The following is a 22,623-nucleotide window of genomic DNA, read 5'->3' as shown; positions in this document are numbered from 1 at the left end:
TCAACAAGTAATACTGCAATTAAACTGAAAACATTCCAAAGTCTCTGATATAATTTAAATTGTGTCTGATCCATGCATATACATGTGCAAAATGTTGACAGAAAATGACATTTAAATGGAATTTTCAAAGTATACACATTTTAAGTGAAAGAGGTAGAATTACATTTGTTTCAAGAAAGTGTGAATGCTGGGTGATAAAGCCAAAAACAGAAATTTGGGTAGTTTCAGGTGGGATACAGTGTACACAATGAGTTAGTTCTGCAATTTTGATATCTTTATATGGGTAGTTTTTAGTTGAGCAAACAGTGAATTTTTTGCTGAAATGCTGTACTTTAAAACGGCATAGCTAAATTGTCAGATTAATTTAGCAGCATTGTTGGCCTGGTATGGCATTTCTGTTTTAATCTCACACAAACCTCACTCTGATCTAGCTCATATTAATGCTAGTGTTTGTAACAGCAATTGCTAAATGTCAAAAAGAACATCTTAGTTACACAGTTCTGCCTAGGCCAGATAGACACTAGTGTACACCAATTATAAGCAGTTTATTCAGCATTAGAAATCAGGCAAACACTAACTATGAAAAGTAAAATCTTTGTACGTTATGGTTCTGAACTCTAAAAGAAACCCACAGTACAGCACAGAGAGAAAAAAAAAATCAAAATGCTATACACAATGGTGCATTTTAATGATAACTAGCACTGCCTAATGGCAGCATTTCAACAAAGCCTTGGTAGATAATTGTTCCTTTCACAAATACCGAACTACACATTAAATATCAGCCTCAATAAATGCCAAATTTCAATTAATTATTTAAAATTAAACTAATTGTCATCTTTGGCATATTGGTAGTTTACTAACATATCTTCAGATTAAAATGTTTAAAAAAAACTCAGGTAGATAACTAATTGGAAATCCGGTCACATGTTTAGAAACCTAGAGAATGCCAAGAGTTAAAATTAACAAGCATTTCCAAATACAAACTTCAAAAAGAAGTCTGCTTCAACAATTCTGCAGTGATCATGGAGAATACAGTAATTTCTCAAGATCATTTGTTATAGGTAGTTAACTAACATACTAAACCTGAAGTCAACTATATGAGAACACTGCCTTTTACCAATTAGTTGGGTGGTTTCATGGCAAGTAAACAATTTGGTCTGTTCAACAACTGCTTCTGCCATTGTTAAATGAAATGAAAGAACAATCATTTTCAAGCTCCTATATAAAATGTTCCAAGAAATGCTGAATTTCTCATTTCTACAAAACTACCAATAATATCCAATTATAAAGCTACAACTTGTGCAGCATGGAGTTGTATCAATTTAGTATCAAAATAAATACATCTTTAATAGCCATCATGCTTCATATTGACAGAAGTTTACCTATCCTATTAACTTTCTTGGTCTCTCAAAAGGTGGGAGTTGCACCAAAGATATTTTGTAAGGAATTGCTATTTTATCAGGTTTATTCTTGTGGATGAGTCTAACATAAGGGAAAATATGAAGGTATCAAGAGATAAGCTAAAATGAACAAATTAGGCAAGCAAAGAAGAGCAATTAAATTCAAGTAGAACATTAAAATATGTTCTATGTGCAAACAAATGAAAATGAAATGGCAGGATGGGAACAGGTTCGCTGAATGACAAACAAGATAAATTCAAAAAGATAACGACAGTATTTTGGGAGGAATATGAATTACCTCAATATTCAGAAGGGGGACAGATCTGGTGTCATGACATCAAGAGAAGCACAGAAACAATATGACTACATTTAAAAGATAGGAAAGATAGTAAACCAACCAGTCAAAAGATGATAAAACCAAATGGATTGATCATTAATGCATGTTAAAAAAAACTGATGAGACAGCCAATGCACTATGGCACAGTAAATAAATGCACTCTTTTTTTTAAAAAAAAGAGAGGACTGTTGGATAGTTAACATAATTCTATTTCAGAAGGGAAACAGAAAATTCCCCAACCTCATTAAGTTATTTTAAAACATGACAGAGTACACAGTGTTAATGCAATAGATGAAGTATATCCAGTTTTCGAAACAGCCTTTTTTAAAGAGCCACATAATAGACTAAATCAATACAGACCACAAGGAAACAAGGTGCAGCTAGATGAATGTCTTGAAGCTGTATACCCAACCAAAGAAAAGAGTGTAGCATTTAAAAAAAGTTCCTCAGAATTTGAAGATAGCAAAATAGTGGAATCCTGCAAGGATCAAGATTGGTATAGCTTATTTAAAATTAAATTAACAATTTAAACTTTGGAACCAAAATTCTAAGCCTGCTAAGTTAATCATATCTTGGTGGTGTTGAAAGAGATGGTCATTTCTGAAAAGAAGTCATTTCACAACAGTAAAAATATTGTAGAAGAGAGATTTAATTAACAAATTCATTTCAAATAAGTGTAAGATATTACATTTTAGAAGAGAGGTAATATTTTTAAAATAGGAATCTAAATGGAGTACTGCAAAAGGATCTTTGTAGAAATACTGAAAGTCAGTGAAAGTGATAGCCAGATTTGTAAGATCACAGAAAAAGCATAAAAAAAGTTCAAATCTCAGAAAAATGAGAAGCAAAGAGGTTATGCTAAATTTATGACAAACTTTGGCTGACTACATTTGATGTTCAGCATTTTGGTCACTACTTCAGTGTTATTTTAGGATTTTGATATTTGTTAACCTCTTGGCACTTCACATCAACCATTTTACTAGTTGTAAATGGGTTTCTACACGGTTACACTGAAGCTAAATTAGGAAATAGTTAAAAGCTGTAAAGTCCTGATGCTTGTGTCAGTGTCCCCTAACTGCTATTAGAGTAGGAAAATGCCAGTTCCATGCCCTGTTATCTAACACCTAAGTATCAGTAAGCATGCATTATGGTAACCTGTTCAACAGTCTCCTTCCTCTATGGTCCGCAGACCCTATTCCAATGCTCCAACACATCAACATCCTACATTCAAAACAGACAGCCAAATTCTACGTTAATTTCAAAGCTGCAAAGATTGGTCCCAAAAGAGACAACCACTTGCTTTGAACCAAAACTAAAATGAATTAAGTTAGAATATTTGAATGAAGTTGAGAACAGATCAACCATGTCCGAATGAATGACAAAACAAGCTTAAAGCGCTATTACCCCACCTTCCCAGACCCCACTTTCCTAGAGACACAAAGCAAAACAAAAAAAAAATCTACTTATTGGTTTGTAAGAGCAGTGAAATCAGCTTTACAATGGTAGTTATATGCTCAAAGCAATTCCTCACTAATAGGTTTGAAATAAGAGTGTCTTATATGCTAAACTTTCTAAGCAAAAAAATGTCAACAAGCAAGTCCTCAAACTAAATTAGGCTACCACTTTCATTTGCCAGGACAAAAAAGGAGGATATTTTTTTCATTCAGTGAGTGATATACAGGTTTCCCATAACTGTTATAACAAATAGGCTCAAAAGTAACTGGTTTAGCAAAATTTGCTTGTACAAATGAAACTGAAGTACAAAAGTTAAGGGTTTTTTTGCATTTACTCCAATTAAGATTCTCTTTAGTATTTTTTCCCTCCCATTTGTCAGACAGAATAGGAAAACCAATCTTCTATCAGGAGTTCATGGCTAGCAAGTTACAGTCATTCATAAAATATTTACATTCAACATCAAGAACAGTTCAAAATGCTTTCCATGTATGTCCATACACTCGACAAATCTCATGCACAACTCTTGAAAACCTTTTCCCAATTCCCTACCTTGCTATCTATTAAATAGAAACAAAAACAATTAGCACCTTAGGTGTATTATAAATTAGAACACTTACTGCCGCACCCACATCAGTTGTTAAAAAGACTGATTATGACCTTCACAGCTTTGATCAATTGACTGCAATAGGAACAGGCTTGCAAAAATAGAAAGGCTACCCCAGACGCAGTCATTACACAAAAACTGTACAAACTGCAGCAATGTTCAGAATTTGGTTTATGCAAGAACAGTGGGGGCAGCAAAACTTCCAAAATGTCATTTTTTAAAAGTTTTTAAAAACTTGAAGAGAAAATACTCCACACCTTCCTATGGAGAATCTTTGCAAGTCAGAGTGCTTTTACCCCACAAGTCTGTCCTGCAAGTTGTTTCTAAAGCTCCATGTCCTCTTCAGGTGTGTTGGCTGGATTCATATCACCACACATTAAGGATGAATCCAATTTTGAGCTCTTGTTGTACACATCAGAGTTGCACTGCGGCTGCTTATGTTTGGAGTTTCTTTGCTCCGGTAAAGCTGCAAGTTTATCAGAAAGTGGCTCACACGGGGGTCTCCACAAAACAAGTTCCATACATGGACGATTCCTAAGAAGATTTTTAAAAAAAAACATAATTAGAGGCCTCTAGGACAACTTGCATCTTTAAATCTAAAACAAAGCCAAATAAGATCTGTATTCAATTTAATCTCAGCTTCTTATGCTGATCTACTTACTCCTAGTGATATTGAAACTTACATATAGAACTACAACCAGAAAAATGAATTTGGGACAGTACAGATGCCAATAATTCAATTGTTATTGGAGAAAAGCAAAAACGAAACAAACTGAAAAGGGCAAGCTTCAGTCTCACTCTCACCTTTATTTAGACAGTTGAGATTAAATCAAAACCATGGCACAAGAATCCGGTCATTGTAACAGTCTGACACCATAGTCAAATGTTGTGATATCTACACAAAATGAGCTGTTATTCTCACCAAGAACATTCTAAGTAGCAAGAGATTTTTTCAATGTGATACACCATAGATACAGCATGCCCAGCATTACATTCAACAATGCCTTCTTGCTTTGGAGTTTAATCAATTTCGTATTTGCATCACAAGAATGTGGGATGATGACCGGTGTGTTACAGTTCACTCGGTGAGTGAGCTGCCTTGATAACATGTACCTTTACATTCATGTTGTTTGGAGCTATGGATGGTGATAGTAGAAGCTCCAACTTTCCTTCCATCGTCTGGCTAACCAGGAGTTTCACCCACACTTAAAACCTGCTTCTGGAAGGATTCATAGGTTGATGCTAGAACTCCGACTGCATTATGAACACACCTTCACTGGCTATCAGGTCCTGGGGTAGAACTGAAATCCACAGTTTGACTCAGGTTACCACAAGACAATCAAGAGCATGGTAAATACACAGGTACAGAAAAAAAAAATCACAGAATCCCTACAGTGTGGAAACAGGTCCTTCAGCCCAACAAGTCCACACCGACCGTCTGAAGAGTTGCCCATCCAGACCCATTCCCCTCCCCTATTATCCTACATTTACTCTTGACATAACATCCTTGGCACCTGACCGACACGTTCCTGAACACTACAGGCAATTTAGCATGGCCAATTCACCTAACCCGCACATCTTTGGATTGCAAGAGTAAACCAGAGCACCCAGTGGAAACCAATGCAGACACAGGGAGAACGTGCAAACTCTACACAGCAATGCACTGGAGACTGGAATCGAATCTGGGTCCCTGGCACTGAAGCAGCAGTGCTAACCACCGAGCCACCATGCCGCCCCAGGTCTGTGGCACAACTGATCAGCACATTCAGCTGTTAACTGAAAGTTGGTGGTTCAAGAAAGGGGGAAGTTTCGTCCTTGTGGTATTACCACTAGACCATTAATCCAGGGACCCAAGTTCAAATTCTACCACAGCATGTCTGATTAATTAATTTATTTTAGTGAAGGACAGCAGTTTCCTTACTGCCAAGCCAAAGCAATGTGGGCAACTCTTACCTGCCCTCTGAAATGGTCTCGCAAGTCACTCATTTTGTATCAATTGCTAGAAAATCTTCAACAAAAAAGAAGCCTGATAGATCACCTGGCATCTACCCTGGTAGAAGAAATGACAATGGTAATCACAGCCCATCAACCCTGCATTTGGGGAGAGTGACAAAATAGAGAGCGCTGTCTCCCAGACTAATCATGCAACAGCCTGACAGTCATATTCACTGAATCATACCCTACAGATAATGTCCAGGACAACACCATCACCATCCATACCAGTGGGCTCGAATATAGCCAATATCGGTGGCAGCACAGTGGTAAAGAACCGAGAACGAGTTGCCCCAAGAATCCTCAACACTGACTTCGGATACGATGAAGTCTCACGGCACCAGGTCAAACATAAAACAAATAAATCTCCTATCATACCACATATCACCCCCACTTCAAAACTCTGATTTAGAGCACTATTTGGAAGAAGCAGAGTGCAATAGCACAGAATGTATTCAGTGGAAGATTTCAATGTCCATCACAGAGTGGCTCAGTCACAGAACAATGACCAATCCAGTAAACTCCAAAATGGATCTTGCTGCTAGACTGGATTTGCACCAATTTTGAGGTAAGAACATACTTGATCTATCCTCACCAATTTGCCTGCTGCAGATGTCCATGGCAGTATCAGGAAGAATGACCATCTGCTTAAGGATTGTGTAGTGAAGTCCAGTCTGGACATTGAGAATACCTTGACATTGATAGTACCTTGTGGTACTATCACTATACAAAATGGGACTGAATTAGAATAGATCAAGTGACTCAAGACTGGGCATCCATGAAGTACCATGGGCCATCAGAAGCAAGAAAAACATACTACAACAACCTTCAACTCATGGCCTGGCATATTCCCCACTCTACCAATATTGCCTCGAATTTAGCTCTATGGTTCAATGAAGATGGAGGACATGCCATGAGCAGCACAAGGCATACCTAAAACTGAGCTGTCAACCTGGCAAAACTACAAAACAAAATTACTTGTTTGGCAAGGAGCACGTGCAACAGGTGATAGAGCTAAGTAAATCCACAACTAACGGACCAGCTCTAAGCTTTGCAGTCCTGCCACATTCAGTTATGAATGGTGATGGGCAATTAAAACCACACACTGGGAGGAGCAGACACTATAAAACATCCTCAGCTTCAACAATGGGTGAACCCAGCATACCAATGCAAAATGTAAGGCTGAAACATTCACAGCAATCTTCAAACCAGAAGTATTAAGTCGATGATCCAGAGGTCCCAAACATCTTAGGTACCAATCTTCAGCCAATTCAACTCCATGTGATATCATGAAATGGCTTAAGACACTGGATACTGCTAAGACTGTGGGGCCTGACAATGTTCCAGCAATAATACGGAGGTCTTATGCTCTGGAACCCGCCGCACCCCTAGCCAAGTTGTTCCACTACATTTGCTTTGGCATCTACTCAGAAATAGGAAAATTGTCCTGGTATGTGTTGGACACAAAAAGAAAACAGGAAAATTTCAAAACTGCCAAATCATCAGCATTGCTATCAACACTTGCTTAGAAATACCTACTCAGTGACACACTGTTTGGTTTCTGCCAGGGCCCCTCAGCTCCCAAATATCATTACAGACTTGGTTCAAATATGATCAAAGCTGAATTCCAGAGGCAAGATGACAGCGACTGCCCTTGACATCAAGGCCAAACATCACCCAGCGTAGCATCAAGAAGCCCTGGCAAAATTCAATGGTAATGGAGGAGACTCTCTGCATGAGTTCCTCAGAGGAGTACTCTAGATCCAACCACCTTCAGCTACTTCATTAATAATCTTCCTTCCATCCTAAGATCAGAAGTGCAGATGTTCACTGATGATTGCACAACATTCAGCATAATTCTCAACTCCTCAGATACTAAGGCAGATCATATCCAATTGCAGCATGACCTGGGTAATATCTAGGCTTGGGTTGAAAAGTGGCAAATAATATTCACAACATCCAAATGCTAGACAATGCCCATTTCCAACAAGAGAGAATCTAACCATCATCATCAGATTCAGTAGCATTACCATTGAAATCTCTAGAATCAACAACTATTTGACCAGAAACCAAATTGTACTAACCACACAAATATTGCGACAAGAGCAGGTCAAAAGTTAGGAACAAAAACAAATTGCTCAAAATACTCAACAGTATGGCAGCATCTGTGGAAGAAAACAGTTAGTTCTGATGAAGAATCACTAGACTTGAAACTTTATCATCTGTGGGAAGAAAGCAGGGAGTTATCACATCGGTTTAGTTCCACCAGCAGATCTCCAAGATCTCAGAGTCAGAGATGTACAGCACGGAAACAGACCCTTCGTCCAACCCGTCCATGCCGACCAGATATTGCAACCCAATCTAGTCCCACCTACCAGCACCTAGCCCATGTACCTTCAAACACCATCTATTCATATACCCATCCAACTTCCTTTTAAATGTTGAAATTGTACCAGCCTCCTGCACTTCCACTAGTAACTAATTCCATACACGTACCACCCTCTACGTGGAAAAGTTGCCCCTTAGGTCTTTTTTATATCTTTCCCCTCTCACCCTAATCCTATGCCCTCTAGTTCCGGACTCCTCCCACCCCAGGGAAAAGACTTTGTCTATTTATACTATCCATGCCCCTTAATTTTGTAAACCTCTAGAAGATCACCCCTAGCCTCCGATGTTCCAAGGAAAACAGCTCCAGCCTGTTCAGCCTCTCCCTATAGCTCAAATCCTCCAACCCTGGCAACATCCTTGTAAATCTCTTCCAAATTCTTTCAAGTTTCACAACAGTGCTCCGGTTTCCTCCCACAGTCCAAAGATGTGCAGGTCAGGTGAACTAGCCATGTTAAAATGCCCATAGTGTTAGGTATGTTAGTCAGAGGGAAATGGGTCTGGGTGGGTAACCCTTCAGAGGGTTGGGCCAAAGGGCCTGTTTCCACAATGTAGGGAATCTAATCTAATCTTTCTGATAGAAAGACCAGAATTGCGCACAATATTCCAATAGTGGCCTGACCAATGTCCTGTATAGCTGCAACATGACCTCCCAACTCCTTACACAATACTCTCACCAATAAAGGAAAGCATACCAAACACCTTCTTCACTATCTTATCTACCTGCGACTACACTTTTAAGGAGCTATGAACCTGTACTCCAAGGTCTCTTGTTCAGCAACACATTGTAAGACCTTACCATTAAGTGTATAAGTCCTGCTAAGATTTGCTTTCCCAAAATGCAGCACCTTGCATTTATCGGAATTAAACTCCATCTGCCAGTTCTCAGCCCATTTGGTCAAGATCCTGCTGCAATCTGAGGTAACCTTCTTCGCTGTCCACTACACCTCCAATTTTGGTGTCATCTGCAAACTAACTGTACCTCTTATGCTCGCATCCATATGTATTATGTAAATGACAAAAAGTAGAGGACCCAGCACGGATCCTTGTGGCACTCCACTGGTCACAGGTCTCCAGCCTGAAAAACAACTCTTCACCACCACCCTGTCTTCTACCTGGAGTCAGCTTTGTATCCAAATGACTAGCTCTCCCTGTATTCTGTGAGATTTAACCTTGCTAATCAGTCTCCCAGGGGGAACCTTGTCAAACACCTTACTGAAGTCCATATCGATCACATCCACTGCTCTGCCCTCATTAATCCTCTTTGTTACTTCTTCAAAAAACTCGGTCAATTTTGTGAGACATGATTTCCCACACACAAAGTCATATTGACTATCACTAATCAGCCCTTGCCTTTCCAAATACATGTATATCCTGTCCTTCAGGATTCCCTCCAACAACTTGCCCACACTGACGTCAGGCTCACCTGGTCTATAGTTCCCTGGCTTGTCCTTACTACCCTTCTTAAACAGTGGCACCTTGTTAGCCAACCTCTAGTCTTCCAGCACCTCACTTGTGACCATTGATGATACAAATATATCAGCAAGAGGCCCAGCAATCACTTTTCTAGCTTCCCACAGAAGCTAGGATACACCTATCAGGTCCTGGGGATTTATGTGCCTTGATGCGTTTCAAGACATCCAGCACTTACTCCTCTGTAACCTGGACATTTTGCACAGTGTCACCATTTATTACACTACTTTCCATATCCTCTTCCACAATAAATACTGATGCAAAATACTTTAGTATCTCCCCCATTTTCTGCGGCTCCACAGAGTTCTTCGCTTTATTTCAGGGACTAGGAACACTGCAGCAAGTAACTTACCACCCAACTCCCTAAAGCCGGTCCACCAGGCACGGAGTCAGGAGTGTGATGGAATAATCCCCTCTTGCCTAGATGACTGCAGTTCCAATAATACTCAACAAGTTTGACACTATACAGGACAAAGCAACAACTCGCTTAACTGGCACCACTTTCATGGCTTCCACCACTGATGCTCAGTAGCACCTGTGCATACCATCTACAAGATGCACTATAGAAATTCACCAACATGCCTTTAACAACTCCTTCCAAACCCACAACCAGTTCCAACTAGGAGGACAATGGCTGCAAATTCAAACTTTCCTGTAAGCCAATCATCCTGAGCTCTGCTCAGCTCTTCGAAAGCTAGTGCTTCCAAATAAACCTGTTGGTGTTGTGAGATTGTTAACTTTGCTCACCCCAGTCCAACACTGGGACCTCCAAATCTAGGGCATACATGAAATTGTGAAAATAGTTCCACCTACAAAAAAAAACTTGTATTATCTACAGGCCGAGCTTCAATAACCGCCACCGCCACAACAACAAGTATAGAAAGTAAAAGCTTCACTCTCAAATGCTTTGGAAACATTTCTTCTTTTAAAGGATGAATTAATCAAATATCACATTGCCAAGGCAGACAAAATAAATTTCATTCATGCTTTTGTTCTTGTCTGATTTTGCTTTGACAAACTCAAGACTGATCATTATTTCTTCAGTTATAAAAAGGGTGAAAGTTCAGACAGATTTGTTCACTAAATTGCTCACTCAGGAAAACGTAGATACAAAAAAAAAACACAACTTATAGAACAAACAGAATTAAGTACTTTTCTCAGTCTACGAGTGGCATTTCGTAACCAATTATTCAATAATGGTACAGACAGCATAATATCACATTCCACAAAGTGCAGATATGTCTGTTTCTCAGGCACTTGCTTGCGGTTCTCAAACAAATTCAATCTTTCTCCCTTCCTCCAAACTTGAGTGCAAGAATACTTAACCCTTAACATTACATTGTTTTCTCTAAACATATAAGAAAATCCAAAGTATGGGTTATACCCAAAGTAAGTCTTTAATTCCATCTTAATTCAGTTTCTTAGAAAGACATAGGTCAAGCATCTTGCATATTTCTTTTCATTATACTAACCATCCGGTGTCATATGGAAAGGTCCAAACAACTCACCCAGGAAGAGAAAACCTGTAGAAGATTAGAGCAAGAACCCACAAGGTCACCTAAACCCTTATCCAAATATAAACAGATGGACTGATGTAACTGCGTATGATTCCTGTGAAGAGAAGTGGGGGGAAAGAAAACAGACATTCCCAACAAGATTGCCCACCTCCAGGAAAAGGTCACACTTGCAGGGGTGAAATCACACTTACAAAGATTCCATTATTCTACGAGGCAAAATTTCTTCCAGACCAGGCCTCAGTTCTTCTCGTAGAGAATCAGATAAAACTAGCACTGGCATGTCTGAAACCTCAATTCCATCGCCTTCTGGATCGTCGCCCTCAACAAGCCTGGAAAGCAGAATAATATTCAGGTTATTGAAGGAAAGAATAAAGGATTCAGTGAGAATTCTTCTCAATGAAGACATGGCTTAAATGCAATTATGTAGCCTTCCTTTGTCTACCTGCAATACTGCAGCATCCATAACTTCTAGGAGAATGGAGATCAGAAAACCTGTAACTTCTGAAATAAAGTTCTATGGGTATTAAACATTTTGAATTTAATTTTAAATTTGGCTAAGACCTACTTGATTCAGATAGTAACTTAATTACCATCAAGAACTGTACTAACTAGATAAAAATGGTCTCATGCAACATGGAGAACGATGCCTTGCTAAGTTATTAAAAAAGTCACAGGAGTATACATACTGTATTTACTCGTGTAAAAGTTGATCTCATGTAATAGTCAACCCCTTATTTTTGGCCAGAAAATCTTGTATTTTCCACATATCTCGTGCAAACGTTGACCTATTTTACCACATTATAAACCTCTTACAAAAGGAAACTGTATGTTCCCATTAACCCACTTAAATGAAATCGCATTCATTCATTCATACTGGTAATTCTACTCAGCGCTCTTTGTTTACTATATTGTGAATCTATTCGTTCATAACTCTACTTAGCCCACTTGGTTTACTACAGCATGTTTTCATGCATTCAGACTTGTACCAATTCTATTGGTACTTAGCGCACTTTGCTCACTATACAAAAATTATTTTTTTTGAAAGTTAATAATTTTAATTGTGCTTTTATACCTGAATAAAAGGGAGATGCATTAGCTACATATTTCTTTAATTCTTTTGACAACTTTTTTAATGTTGCTGAGGTTCATTACATACAAGAGTAAGTGGGAGGGAAATGAAGAATTTGACAGGGAAGTTCAAGGCACTTACACATTCAAAAATTTAATAAAAGGTTTCATTTTAAGTGGGCCATTACATCAGGCCATGACGATGCTAGACTGTACGATTCTGCAGGATTTCAATGAACGTTTGACATGTTAAATTTTCGTACCATTAGGTATAAATAAAATTTACCACCAGCAATTCATTCTTGTTTATCTTGCTTTTATCCAGTAATTACCTTTACTGTAATTTATTGTTTTTCTTCACTGCCCAGGATTAGTTGATAGATCAAGTTGACTTCTGCTAATAATATGGTATTTGGAACTGCAACATGAATTTCAGCCCCTCAAAACTAGTGCCTGTGGAATAGTCGACGCTATAAATTGAACCTTTCAAGATGGTCTAAAAAATTTGACTTTTATACAAATATATACAGTACTTATGACTCATCAGAACTGTAGCTCTATTTAGGAATATATAATATTTGATTTATAATGAAATGAAGTGGACAATACTTTGGCATATCTGGGACAGCTCTGTGTGCAATGAATTCCTTTGTGTTAACCAACATCACTACTTTGTTTCCCCTCAGAAAATATAATTGGCCATTTTACTTGACAACTTGCTTTCAGAACCTTTTACATCAACATTAATTCTTTACTAACTGCTGTCAACTCATCTTAAAAGAACAAACACTTGGCATCAAGCACAGCTATGGTTAGTAGTCCAAAGCACAATTATTGCTAACAAATGCTCAAATATCATCAATTCAGATTACAGTTCATTACTTTTAAGAACATACCAACTTTTCTACCTACCTTCTTCTCCAAACCCATTAAGATTTTCATTACTCCTTGCCCCATATTTTCACCATAGTTATGGAATTTGCTAACAGTACTAATAGCTTTAACAAGTCAGAGAATACTTATGCAATTTCCTTCATTGTGCAAGGAGATCAGTTCACCAAATACAATTTCTTAATCGCCTTCTCAAATAAATTATACCACTTCATAAATATACATTAAGTAGGGAGGATGGGAACTGTTCTGAAGACCAATGACATTCTCAAATCAACAATGGTATCCAGAAGAAATTGCATTTCAGACTCCCACCGATTTTCAATCTCCTTCAGTTTCTGCAATCCCTCTTCGCTCGGATCAGGTTTCATTTCCACGTAGGGTGCTTCATTTTCAATAACCCTAAATTCCTGTGAGCTAGGCCCAATCTGCCAAGAAGTGGAGGCAACATCAGACATCCCACTTTCCAGGGGGTTGGAAGTGTAAGGCCAAGAGCTGCATGACACATTCACTGAAGTCACCAGACAGTCAAGCATTTTCTCAGTTAGACGTTTTTTTCTAGCAGGAGCACTGGAAAAGAGAGCAAAATATCACTGGTATACAAATATTTAAATGTCAACTGGATAAACTATTTTAAGGAATAACTCAGTTTATTCCTATATAAAGCAAATATATTCTTAACAACCACTACAGGGCTTCCTAATCACCAACAGGGAGGCCAAAATACACTCGAAAAGGTGCATGGTTAAATAACATAGCCAGGTAATGCCTTTAACAAGCCTCATGATTCATTTTAAAGTACGAAGTCTGCAATTTCAATTAATGCATTAGTTGGGAGATTGGTAATTAATCACACTTCACTTGGGCTAGGAAGCAGACAGAGGAATTAAGAATCCTGTTCAGATGTCTAGTGCAGATTGTTTGCACGCCTTGATAAATACATGCAAGATCAGTACATGTGGAGGAGTGGGTGGAAGGAGAGCTGCAGAGACAGATGACTGATGGTGGTTTAATCAGAGGTTCACACCTTGGGCAATATGAGGGGGTGAGGAAGAGTTCCTTCATGGCAACCTTAGTCAGTGCAGGAACTGAACCCACATTTGGCATCACTTTGCACAAACCAGATGCCCAGCCAACTGAGCTAACTCACTCCTATACAGTGTAGATACTCATACTGAAAGCCAAGAGATATACAGAGAAACCTCCATTATCCGAAGGACACGGGTGGGGAGTATTTTGTTCTGTTAATCAAATGTCAGATAATCAAATGCTGGATAACGGTTTAGTCGAGCATCGGGACCTTGTGACCTTGCTGGATAATCTGAAATTCGAATAACCAAATGCCAGATAAATCGAGGATCCTCTGTACTTGCATTCAAGGCAACGCAAAGAAAGGTCACTAGGTTAAGTCTGAAATTAAAAGGCATTGTTTTAAAAGGAGAAAGATTAGGTATATACACATTGAAACATACAAAAAAATTTCCTAACGTTTAAGATTCTGAGCAGATTTGACAAGATAATACTAAGCTGCTGCTATGCAGAGGGTGAACCATGAGGCAAAGCTCCAAAAGAAGAGATAATATCCTATTTAAGACTTGAAATGAGAAATCCCTTGTCTCAAAAGGCACTTTAATCTTTGGAATTCATGCTCTGGGGAGCCTTGGAAGCCATATTGTTGAAAGCCATGATAAACAGATTTTAGATCTACCTGGGAGTCAACGATTATGGGGAGATGCAGAAAGTAGAAAGCAAAGTCAAGGTCACAATCTATTTAGCAATGATTTTATTAAATGGCCTACTCCTGTTCTTATATCTCGAAGTCTGTTGCACGAAATTTGAAGCTGGCTTTGAATGTTTCTAAGACCTTCTTTAAAAGTGGAAGATATAACAGTAGATTATTTTAAAATGTTGACCAAAACTAAACAGAGTTAGCAGTTAAACTGAAGGTAGAAATAAAAGCAGGAATGTACAGAGGAAGCGCTTCATGGGATTATACACTTAATGGAAAATGGAAACATGAAACTGGAATATCACAGCTAGAATTAGTTAGGATACAGTTAGAAATGAAAAACACTGCACAAAGAAAAAGCAAAGTCAAAGTAGAAAAAGTAAAGCAGAGAAAAATACAGCAGGAAACGTTATTAAGATGATTTGAACTCTAAAAAGGAAATTAGAGAAAGCGAGTTGGCAAAAAAAATAGAAATGGAAGAAAATAAGTAGTTCGAATAAGGATTCTGATTCCAGTGTGGGATTTAATTTAACCAAGAGTTTACAGTTCATACCTAAATATAATAGGTATAGACACAAAAGATATTTTACCTCACTCAAGGTGGGTGGGGTAGACAAAGTGGCCAAGACATGTTTGAACCTACTTAATACAAGCGTTAAGTCAGGTACAACTATGATCGTGTGCACTAAATTGTCAGAAGAATAATCTGTAGTGTAGGAAACTGTCAAAGAGGTAATACAAAGACGTTTGTGAGCTTTAAACATGAAGCTTATCAATTAAAATTTAGGGTGAGAAAAAGGCTAATCAGACATTTATGGAATCTGAAAGAAATGCTGTGGGATCAGTGATTCAGATCACTCAAGTTAAATAGAAATTAAGTATGCACAGGATACTTAGCATTTCTTGCAAAGAAAAAAAAAGGCCCCTCAAACTATCACGTCTATCAAGGAAAGTATGGGTATTTTGACTCATGATCATAAAAAGGATTAATGCCATCTTTAGAAAATTGTGAAGACCGGACTAGGAGGATGCAATCATTTTTTGAAAAGTTGACCTTTCCGGACCTAACTCCGGAACAGGTATCGGTCTTAAATGCTCCCCTAACAGTCCAAGAAATACTTGACGCAATCAGGCAACTTCAGAGCGTTAAGGCACCTGGCCCAGATGGTTTTCAAGCTGAATTCTATAAAGAATTTACAGGAATATTGGCTGGTCCACTTATGGACATGTATAACTAAGCATACCGTCAGGGCTGTCTCCTGCCTTCGTTGAAAGAGGCAAATATCTCTCATTCTTAAAAAAGGAAAGGATTCAGAAGGTTGTACATCATACAGTCCAATATCCTTGCTAAATGTAGATTTTAAAATCCTTTCTAAAACGTTAGCATTGAAACTAGAAAGGGATTGCCACATATCATAAAGGAGGATGAGACAGGGTTTATTATGGGCCGTAGATCATCCAATAATATTAGAAGGGTTTTGAATATGATTCAAGCCTGTCATCAGGGAAAGATACCAGGAGTAGTAGTCTCATTAGATGCGGAAAAGGCATTCAATAGGGTTGAATGGTCATATTTGTTTCACACATTGGAAAGGTTTGACTTTGGAAAGGTGTTTACCAAATGGGTCTCAACATTGTATAGTGATCCCAAAGCAGTTGTGGTTACCAATGGATTAGCTTCAGTGTGGATAGGGGCTGCCGTCAGGGATGTCCTCTCTCGCCATTGTTATTTACACTAATAATTGAACCACTAGCAGAAGCACATACAGGCTGATCCTAATATAATGCCCCCGAGGATCGGTGCAGGTAAACATAAAATGACCCTTTATGCAGATGATGTTCTTCTATACCTCAGTAATCCTCTGAGGTCCGTACTTCGCTTAATCCAAGTTATTAATACATTTAGTGCATTCTCAGGCTATAAAATTAGTTTCTCAAAATCAGAGGCTATGCCAATGGGTGGCCTTGCTAGTGGACGGATCCTACTTTCCCTTTCGGTGGTCCCAGGAGGGTTTCCTATATTTAGGCATTTTTATTACCCCAGTATTTGGTCAGTTATACAAGGTTAACTTTGTGCATTTACTGGAAAGGATAAGGCAGGACCTCCAGCGATGGGGAGACCTTCCAATTTCCTGGCTGGGTAGAATAGCACTAATTAAAATGAATGTCCTGCCCCGTCTCCTATACCCTATGCGAATGCTTCCGGTGATGCTGATGAGGCTGGCACTATGTAAATTATATGGCTGGTTGGGTTCCTTTATCTGGAATCATAGACGGCCCCCTCATTAAGCTGAAGAAGCTACAGTTTCCACAGGCAAGGGGAGGACTGGACTTAACTGATATTTCCTAAAATCTGGGAAGTTACATAGCTGATTGGGTCTTGTTTGATCCGCAATCAATCTGGCTGGACATCGAGGCTTCTCAAGTAAAATGCCTACTTATTAACCTTTTATTTTCAGACAAGAGGAAAATCATTACGGATCACTGTAGAAACCCTATAATACTAAACACAATTAAAGCTTGGAATATAATGCGACAAAATGAGGGCAACTCACAAAGCATCCCCCTATGCGCCAATTGTGGGAGCATGGGGATTCCAACCTGGGTTTATAGATGCCACTTTTAAACTCTGGAGATCCAGGGGTATCTCATGTTTAGGGGACTTATTTAAAGAAGGGGTCCTGATGCCTTTTGAACAGCTGCGTCAGAAATTCGGATTACCCAAGGGAGACCTCTTTCGATACTTCCAAATTCGAGATTATATACAGAATACTACGTTATTAGATAGTCTTTATAAATCAGATAGAGAATGTAGAGTGCTACGACCAATGGGGCTATCTTCCGTCAGTACTATTTATCATTTATTACATGATGAAGTATCAGGAGATATGGACAATCTGCTTAAAACATGGGATCAGGATTTGGGACTAGAAATCTCGATAGAAATGTGGAATGACATTTGGGAAAAATGCCAGAAGAATCACCATCTGCAACAGAACTCAGGCTACCCAGCTGAAGAGGGTGGGTAGCCCATATAGCACCAGATCGATTGGCAAAATTTAAGGCAGGAGCATCTTCAATGTGTCCCAAATGTAAAAGAGAGGTGGGCACTCTTGTACATTGCCTATAGACCTGTCATAAGATCTGTAGATACTGGACTAAAGTAGCAAGTACCCTGACAGAAATTAAAGTGGACCCAGTATCTCTCTTTTTGGGCTTTTCGAACTTACCCTCCCTGGATATACACGGGAAGAGACTCTTTTCTATTCTCTCTTTCTGTGCAAGGCAAAATATTTTGGTAAACGGAGTGGCTGAGGGCTCCCCCTGCACTTTCAAGTTGGCACAGATTAATTATGCAATGTATTCCCTTTGACTTCCTTACAAATATGGTGCACCGAAAGACCGAATTATTTCATAAAATATGGCAGCCCTTCTTGAATTATATAAATAAATATATTTCGGCTATCCTAACAAGGGCTTTTATTTAATTGAGATTACGAACCTGGCTGGTCCGGGGCCCCTTGGGAGAGGAATCCCGCACGAATACGAGTTTTGTTACATTTGATGTTAACACATTCCGAGCATGTATCTCACTACCCAATTTTTGTGTTATCCATTGGTTTTCTTTCCTTTCTCTTATTTGAATAATGTAAGAGACTTAATTATACACTCTGGTTAGTTGTAGGTTAGATTAGTAGTTAGTTGAGTTTTGTTTTTTTTTCCTTTCTCAGTATTTTTCTTTTGTTAAATTTTGGTTATTATTTATTTAAGATTTAACTGTATATCAATGTTTGTACTTGAGAGTTTTAGTTTATTTTTGTAAACTTGTAAAAATGTTAAATTTCTAATAAAAATATCTATAAAAAGTAGTATGTACAGGAAATGACGATCATGGACAAATTCAGAAGAGCATTCACGTTAATTTAAAATCTTAAATGACAAGTACTTAAGCATTAACTGGAGGTATATTTGGAAGTTACAAACCAGTCTCATTACATAGAGATGAATTAAAGAGTGACTTGGCAAATGGAGAAGTTTAGTTGGAGCAATAAAATAAATTCCCATAGAGGATTGACTTTAGTTTGGGAAATGATCTTGCAGGTTTAAGAACATGGCTTCACCAAGAGTGGTAGAACAACCAATGTAAGAAAAATGTTTTAAAGAAACATCCATGATTGTTTCCTGGCTCTGCTGTGACTAAATCTCAAGCCCATAGAGTTAACTAGAAAGTGGAGTTATGAAACGGAGATGATTTTGAAATTCAGTTACTGGATACAATTTTTAAAAGTTTAACAAAAGGATGAAGGTAAAAGAGAATGAGGCTAATGTGTTTAGCCCATCTTTAACAGATCAACTGACAGTTTACAATAACAGTACATATGGAATGGGGATGGCAAAGGAAGGTTATGGGTCATGACAGAAAAACTTCCAGAATACAACAGGCTATAAAGAGGTGCAGCCCTCATGATTGGTTATGAGCCATGAATTTTCAAACGCTGAGAACATGGGAGATGGTCTTGATGATGAAGCACCATATACTTCACATGTCCATGAATAGAGGGGCAGGACTCAAAAGCTCAGGGAAAACATACCCATCATGCACAGACTGTGAAGAACATGAAAAGGTAATCAAATGTGCTCACTAAACAATTGTCCGAAATAAGTTCGCACACAGTTTACCAGTCAGCTGAGTCAGATGACTAGAGGGTAGGACCCGCAGGCAATTCACAGGGAAATGTGAAATGAGGGAGAAAAGGCGAGGATCATGCAAGGATTACATAAATAGAGAACTAGAAATTGCTGTTCCAGTACTGGTTTGAAGAAAAAGGTCATACACAGTACATAGGATTTCAAGCAGACATCCTGAAAGTAGTCCAGAGAAATCACAATGAGAAGAAGTCACAGCTTTAAAAGGCAACCAAGTAACAGATGTAATACAGAACTTAATCAGACAATGCACAAAGGTAGAGTGCTCCATAATGAGACAGCACCTGTGGCTATTAGTTGAATGGAAGATAGGTTAAAAGAAGCTAAACTAATAGAGTTACAATAAATAATTCAGAACATATTCTGAAAGTGAAGATAAAGGTCAACCAACTTTGTCTAACCAATGAACCTGTACCAACAAAATGGCTGCAACAGGCTAAGGCTCGAGTTGTAGCTCAACACTTTGAGAAATGCCTGTGATAAAAAGAAGGGTGGTGTTAGGATAGTTTCTCCTGAGAAAGTCATTTTGAACATTTTTCTAGTCATTTTAACAACCTTTTATTGGAGGTGTTACTCTACCGATATCAAATCTGACTTCCTGTAGAGTAGCCTTCTTGAGAAGGGCATGTTATAGCCCCAAAAAGGAAGCATCAGGAACAAAGGGGAAGCTCTAGAAATTGCATAAATTCTTTTATAGATTAATGACGTTTCATAGTGCAATATTTTTCAGCAATGGTATTTCTAATGTTAGGGCATTCAAACTAACAGACCTGGCATTTGCATTATAATAGAAAACTTTCAAGCTGTACACAACTGTATGCGTGTACGTGAGTGGGTGGGGGGACACCAATGACTTTAAAGACCATAAATTGAATCAGGAAGGAATTAAAAATTGGCAGCCAAGCTCCTAGAGCTTTCAAATATATGGGTTTGGGAATTAAGTAGGGCAAGTCAAACATAATTCTACACCACATGTCTGGTTTGGAAAACGTGAAGCCTTACCAGATCTAGGTAAAAAAGATGAGGCTGCAACCAAAGCAGGAGATGGGATAGCTGTGAAATCTCAAACAGTTCAACTGGTTAGCTACATAACCACACCAATATAAGCTTTGATGTACTGGAATATAATCTGGCTATGAAAAATCTAAAGGTAGAGAACATAAACAGGATAGTAAAAGAGAGAAAAGTATGTTGAAGTTCTCAGCTTTGGATGACACCAAAACTGATACAGATATTTTTGAAGATACTGCACAATCTTAGCAATGGATTTTTTTAGTGCAGGATGATTTGCAATACTACTTTTGTGAGAAAGTAGGAAAGTATTTCCTTGGCATGGAAGGCAAAGAAAATAGTGAAAAATAAAACATCAAGCACTGAAATTCCAGCTGTCAATGTTGTTGAAATGTGTTTTGTGTGCCTAAAATTCCAGGAAGAAATCTTATCTAAAATAGATTAGATTACTTACAGCGTGGAAACAGGCCCTTTGGCCCAACAAGTCCACACCGACCCACTGAAGCAATTTAGCATGGCCAATTCACCTAACCTGCACATCTTTGGACTGTGGGAGGAAACCAGAGCACCCGGAGGAAACCCACGCAGACACAGGGAGAATGTGCAAACTCCACACAGTCAGTCAGTTGCCTGAGGCGGGAAATGAACCCTGACCTCTAGCGCTGTGAGGCAGCAGTGCTAACCACTATGTAAGAATGGACTGAAAGAACAATATCAATAGGATGGTACTTAGTCTTCCTGGAATAATGTGCACTCTCCAAAAAGTGCAAGTGAATAAAGTCTTAGAATAAAGATAGCCAGTTTAAAGCAAATGCTGGAGGAAGGATACATCCAAGTTTGAATGGGCAGATCTCAGTAAAACAGACCTATAGTCGATGACCTCTATATTAAAAAAATGATGCAAGGTCACCATATAACAGTGAGAATCTGAAATCGTGTATTTTCCTATCTGCCTTGTGTGCATACATGTTTTCCCTTAAAAGGAGCCTGTCAGAGTTAGAAAGGCAGGTCCCTTGAAAGGCTCAAATGGAAACAGACTGACAAGAACTCAGCTATTTTGGGAGCCCAAAAGAAAAGTGGTGAAAAAAGATTTGTGCTAAACCAATGACTTGCAATAAAATCCTTGTAAATCTTTTCAAGTCTCTTTCTGCCAATTTAACATATTCATATCAATATATGAAATATGTTGGACTCTAATTCACCTTATTCCCTGCTGCAGCGTTTGTTGTTTTATTTTAAACTGGACAAGGATTTGTGCAATAAAGCATAGTATTCATGAGATCCCAGATGTTCCAGTAAATGATGGTACAATTATAAAGCAATGTTAACAGCAAGCATAAAAATTTAATGAATGCCATTTGCCATCAAAAGCTGCAAACAGTGCTATTTCCAATTCCCAGGAAACAGAATAAATAAGGCCTAATGAAAATACTCACTCAGCTTCCTCCTGCTCCCGCTTGTGTTTTCTCCTGAAAAACTCATTCCTCCTGTTTAAAAAACAAACAGGTGATTAGATGAACAAAAAAAAACATGCAAAGTAAAAATTGTCTGTTATGATATCAGCCTACTTTAAGTGCTGCTTTTATAAATACAAAAATTACATTGAAGTGCTACTACCTGCTTAAAAAAACGATTTTTCTATAAAATTCTAACGTGATGTTGTAGAACTCTTTTAGACTCCAAAATGCCATTGGTAACTCAAGTCCTGAAAATCTTCAAAAACAGTTTAGTTTTGGGATTCTAACATGACGCCTTCTGCCGAATGCATAAACACACTGGTGTAGATTTCAAGTACTAGTCAAACTCATACCATTTTAAATTAGTAGGCAATGGTTATGGTACAGAATATCATATCTGCAGTTGTGCACTTTTATAACCCAAGAAGCACACTGTACATAAAAATGGCATCTCTAAGTGCAACAGACTGGGGCAACCCCAGTCACATAATGCCATCCCACTGACATCATAAACAGTGTCATGCACACAGTCATTGACCCAGTGACACAGCAAGGTTCAGTGACTACAGGTAGTAAAGTATGTTATATTGGCTTCTG

At 38.4% G+C, this 22,623-nt stretch overlaps 1 protein-coding gene across 3 annotated transcripts in view; it reads right to left on the bottom strand.

Moving 5' to 3' along the window:
* Nucleotides 1–2,447: 2,447 nt before the first annotated feature.
* Nucleotides 2,448–22,623, bottom strand: part of LOC132827391 (coiled-coil domain-containing protein 117-like) — a 37,930-nt gene continuing 17,754 nt past the window's right edge. For 2 of the 3 annotated variants that reach the window (XM_060844056.1, XM_060844057.1), the window contains exons 4-7: nt 22,006–22,056; nt 13,438–13,692; nt 11,355–11,492; nt 2,448–4,330 (exon numbers count right to left, since the gene is read on the bottom strand). In XM_060844056.1, the coding sequence (XP_060700039.1) occupies nt 4,120–4,330; nt 11,355–11,492; nt 13,438–13,692; nt 22,006–22,056 (655 nt within the window). In that variant the 3' untranslated portion in view covers nt 2,448–4,119. Of the gene's footprint in view, nt 4,331–4,909; nt 5,098–11,354; nt 11,493–13,437; nt 13,693–22,005; nt 22,057–22,623 lie in introns of all 3 variants that reach the window. The other variant, XR_009645994.1, reaches the window with a different exon arrangement.

The sequence above is a fragment of the Hemiscyllium ocellatum genome, chromosome 24 (assembly GCF_020745735.1).
Source record: "Hemiscyllium ocellatum isolate sHemOce1 chromosome 24, sHemOce1.pat.X.cur, whole genome shotgun sequence".
Taxonomy (NCBI): domain Eukaryota; kingdom Metazoa; phylum Chordata; class Chondrichthyes; order Orectolobiformes; family Hemiscylliidae; genus Hemiscyllium; species Hemiscyllium ocellatum.
Note: the sequence above shows the minus strand (reverse complement) of the source record. Positions and strands in the feature narration are given on the sequence as shown.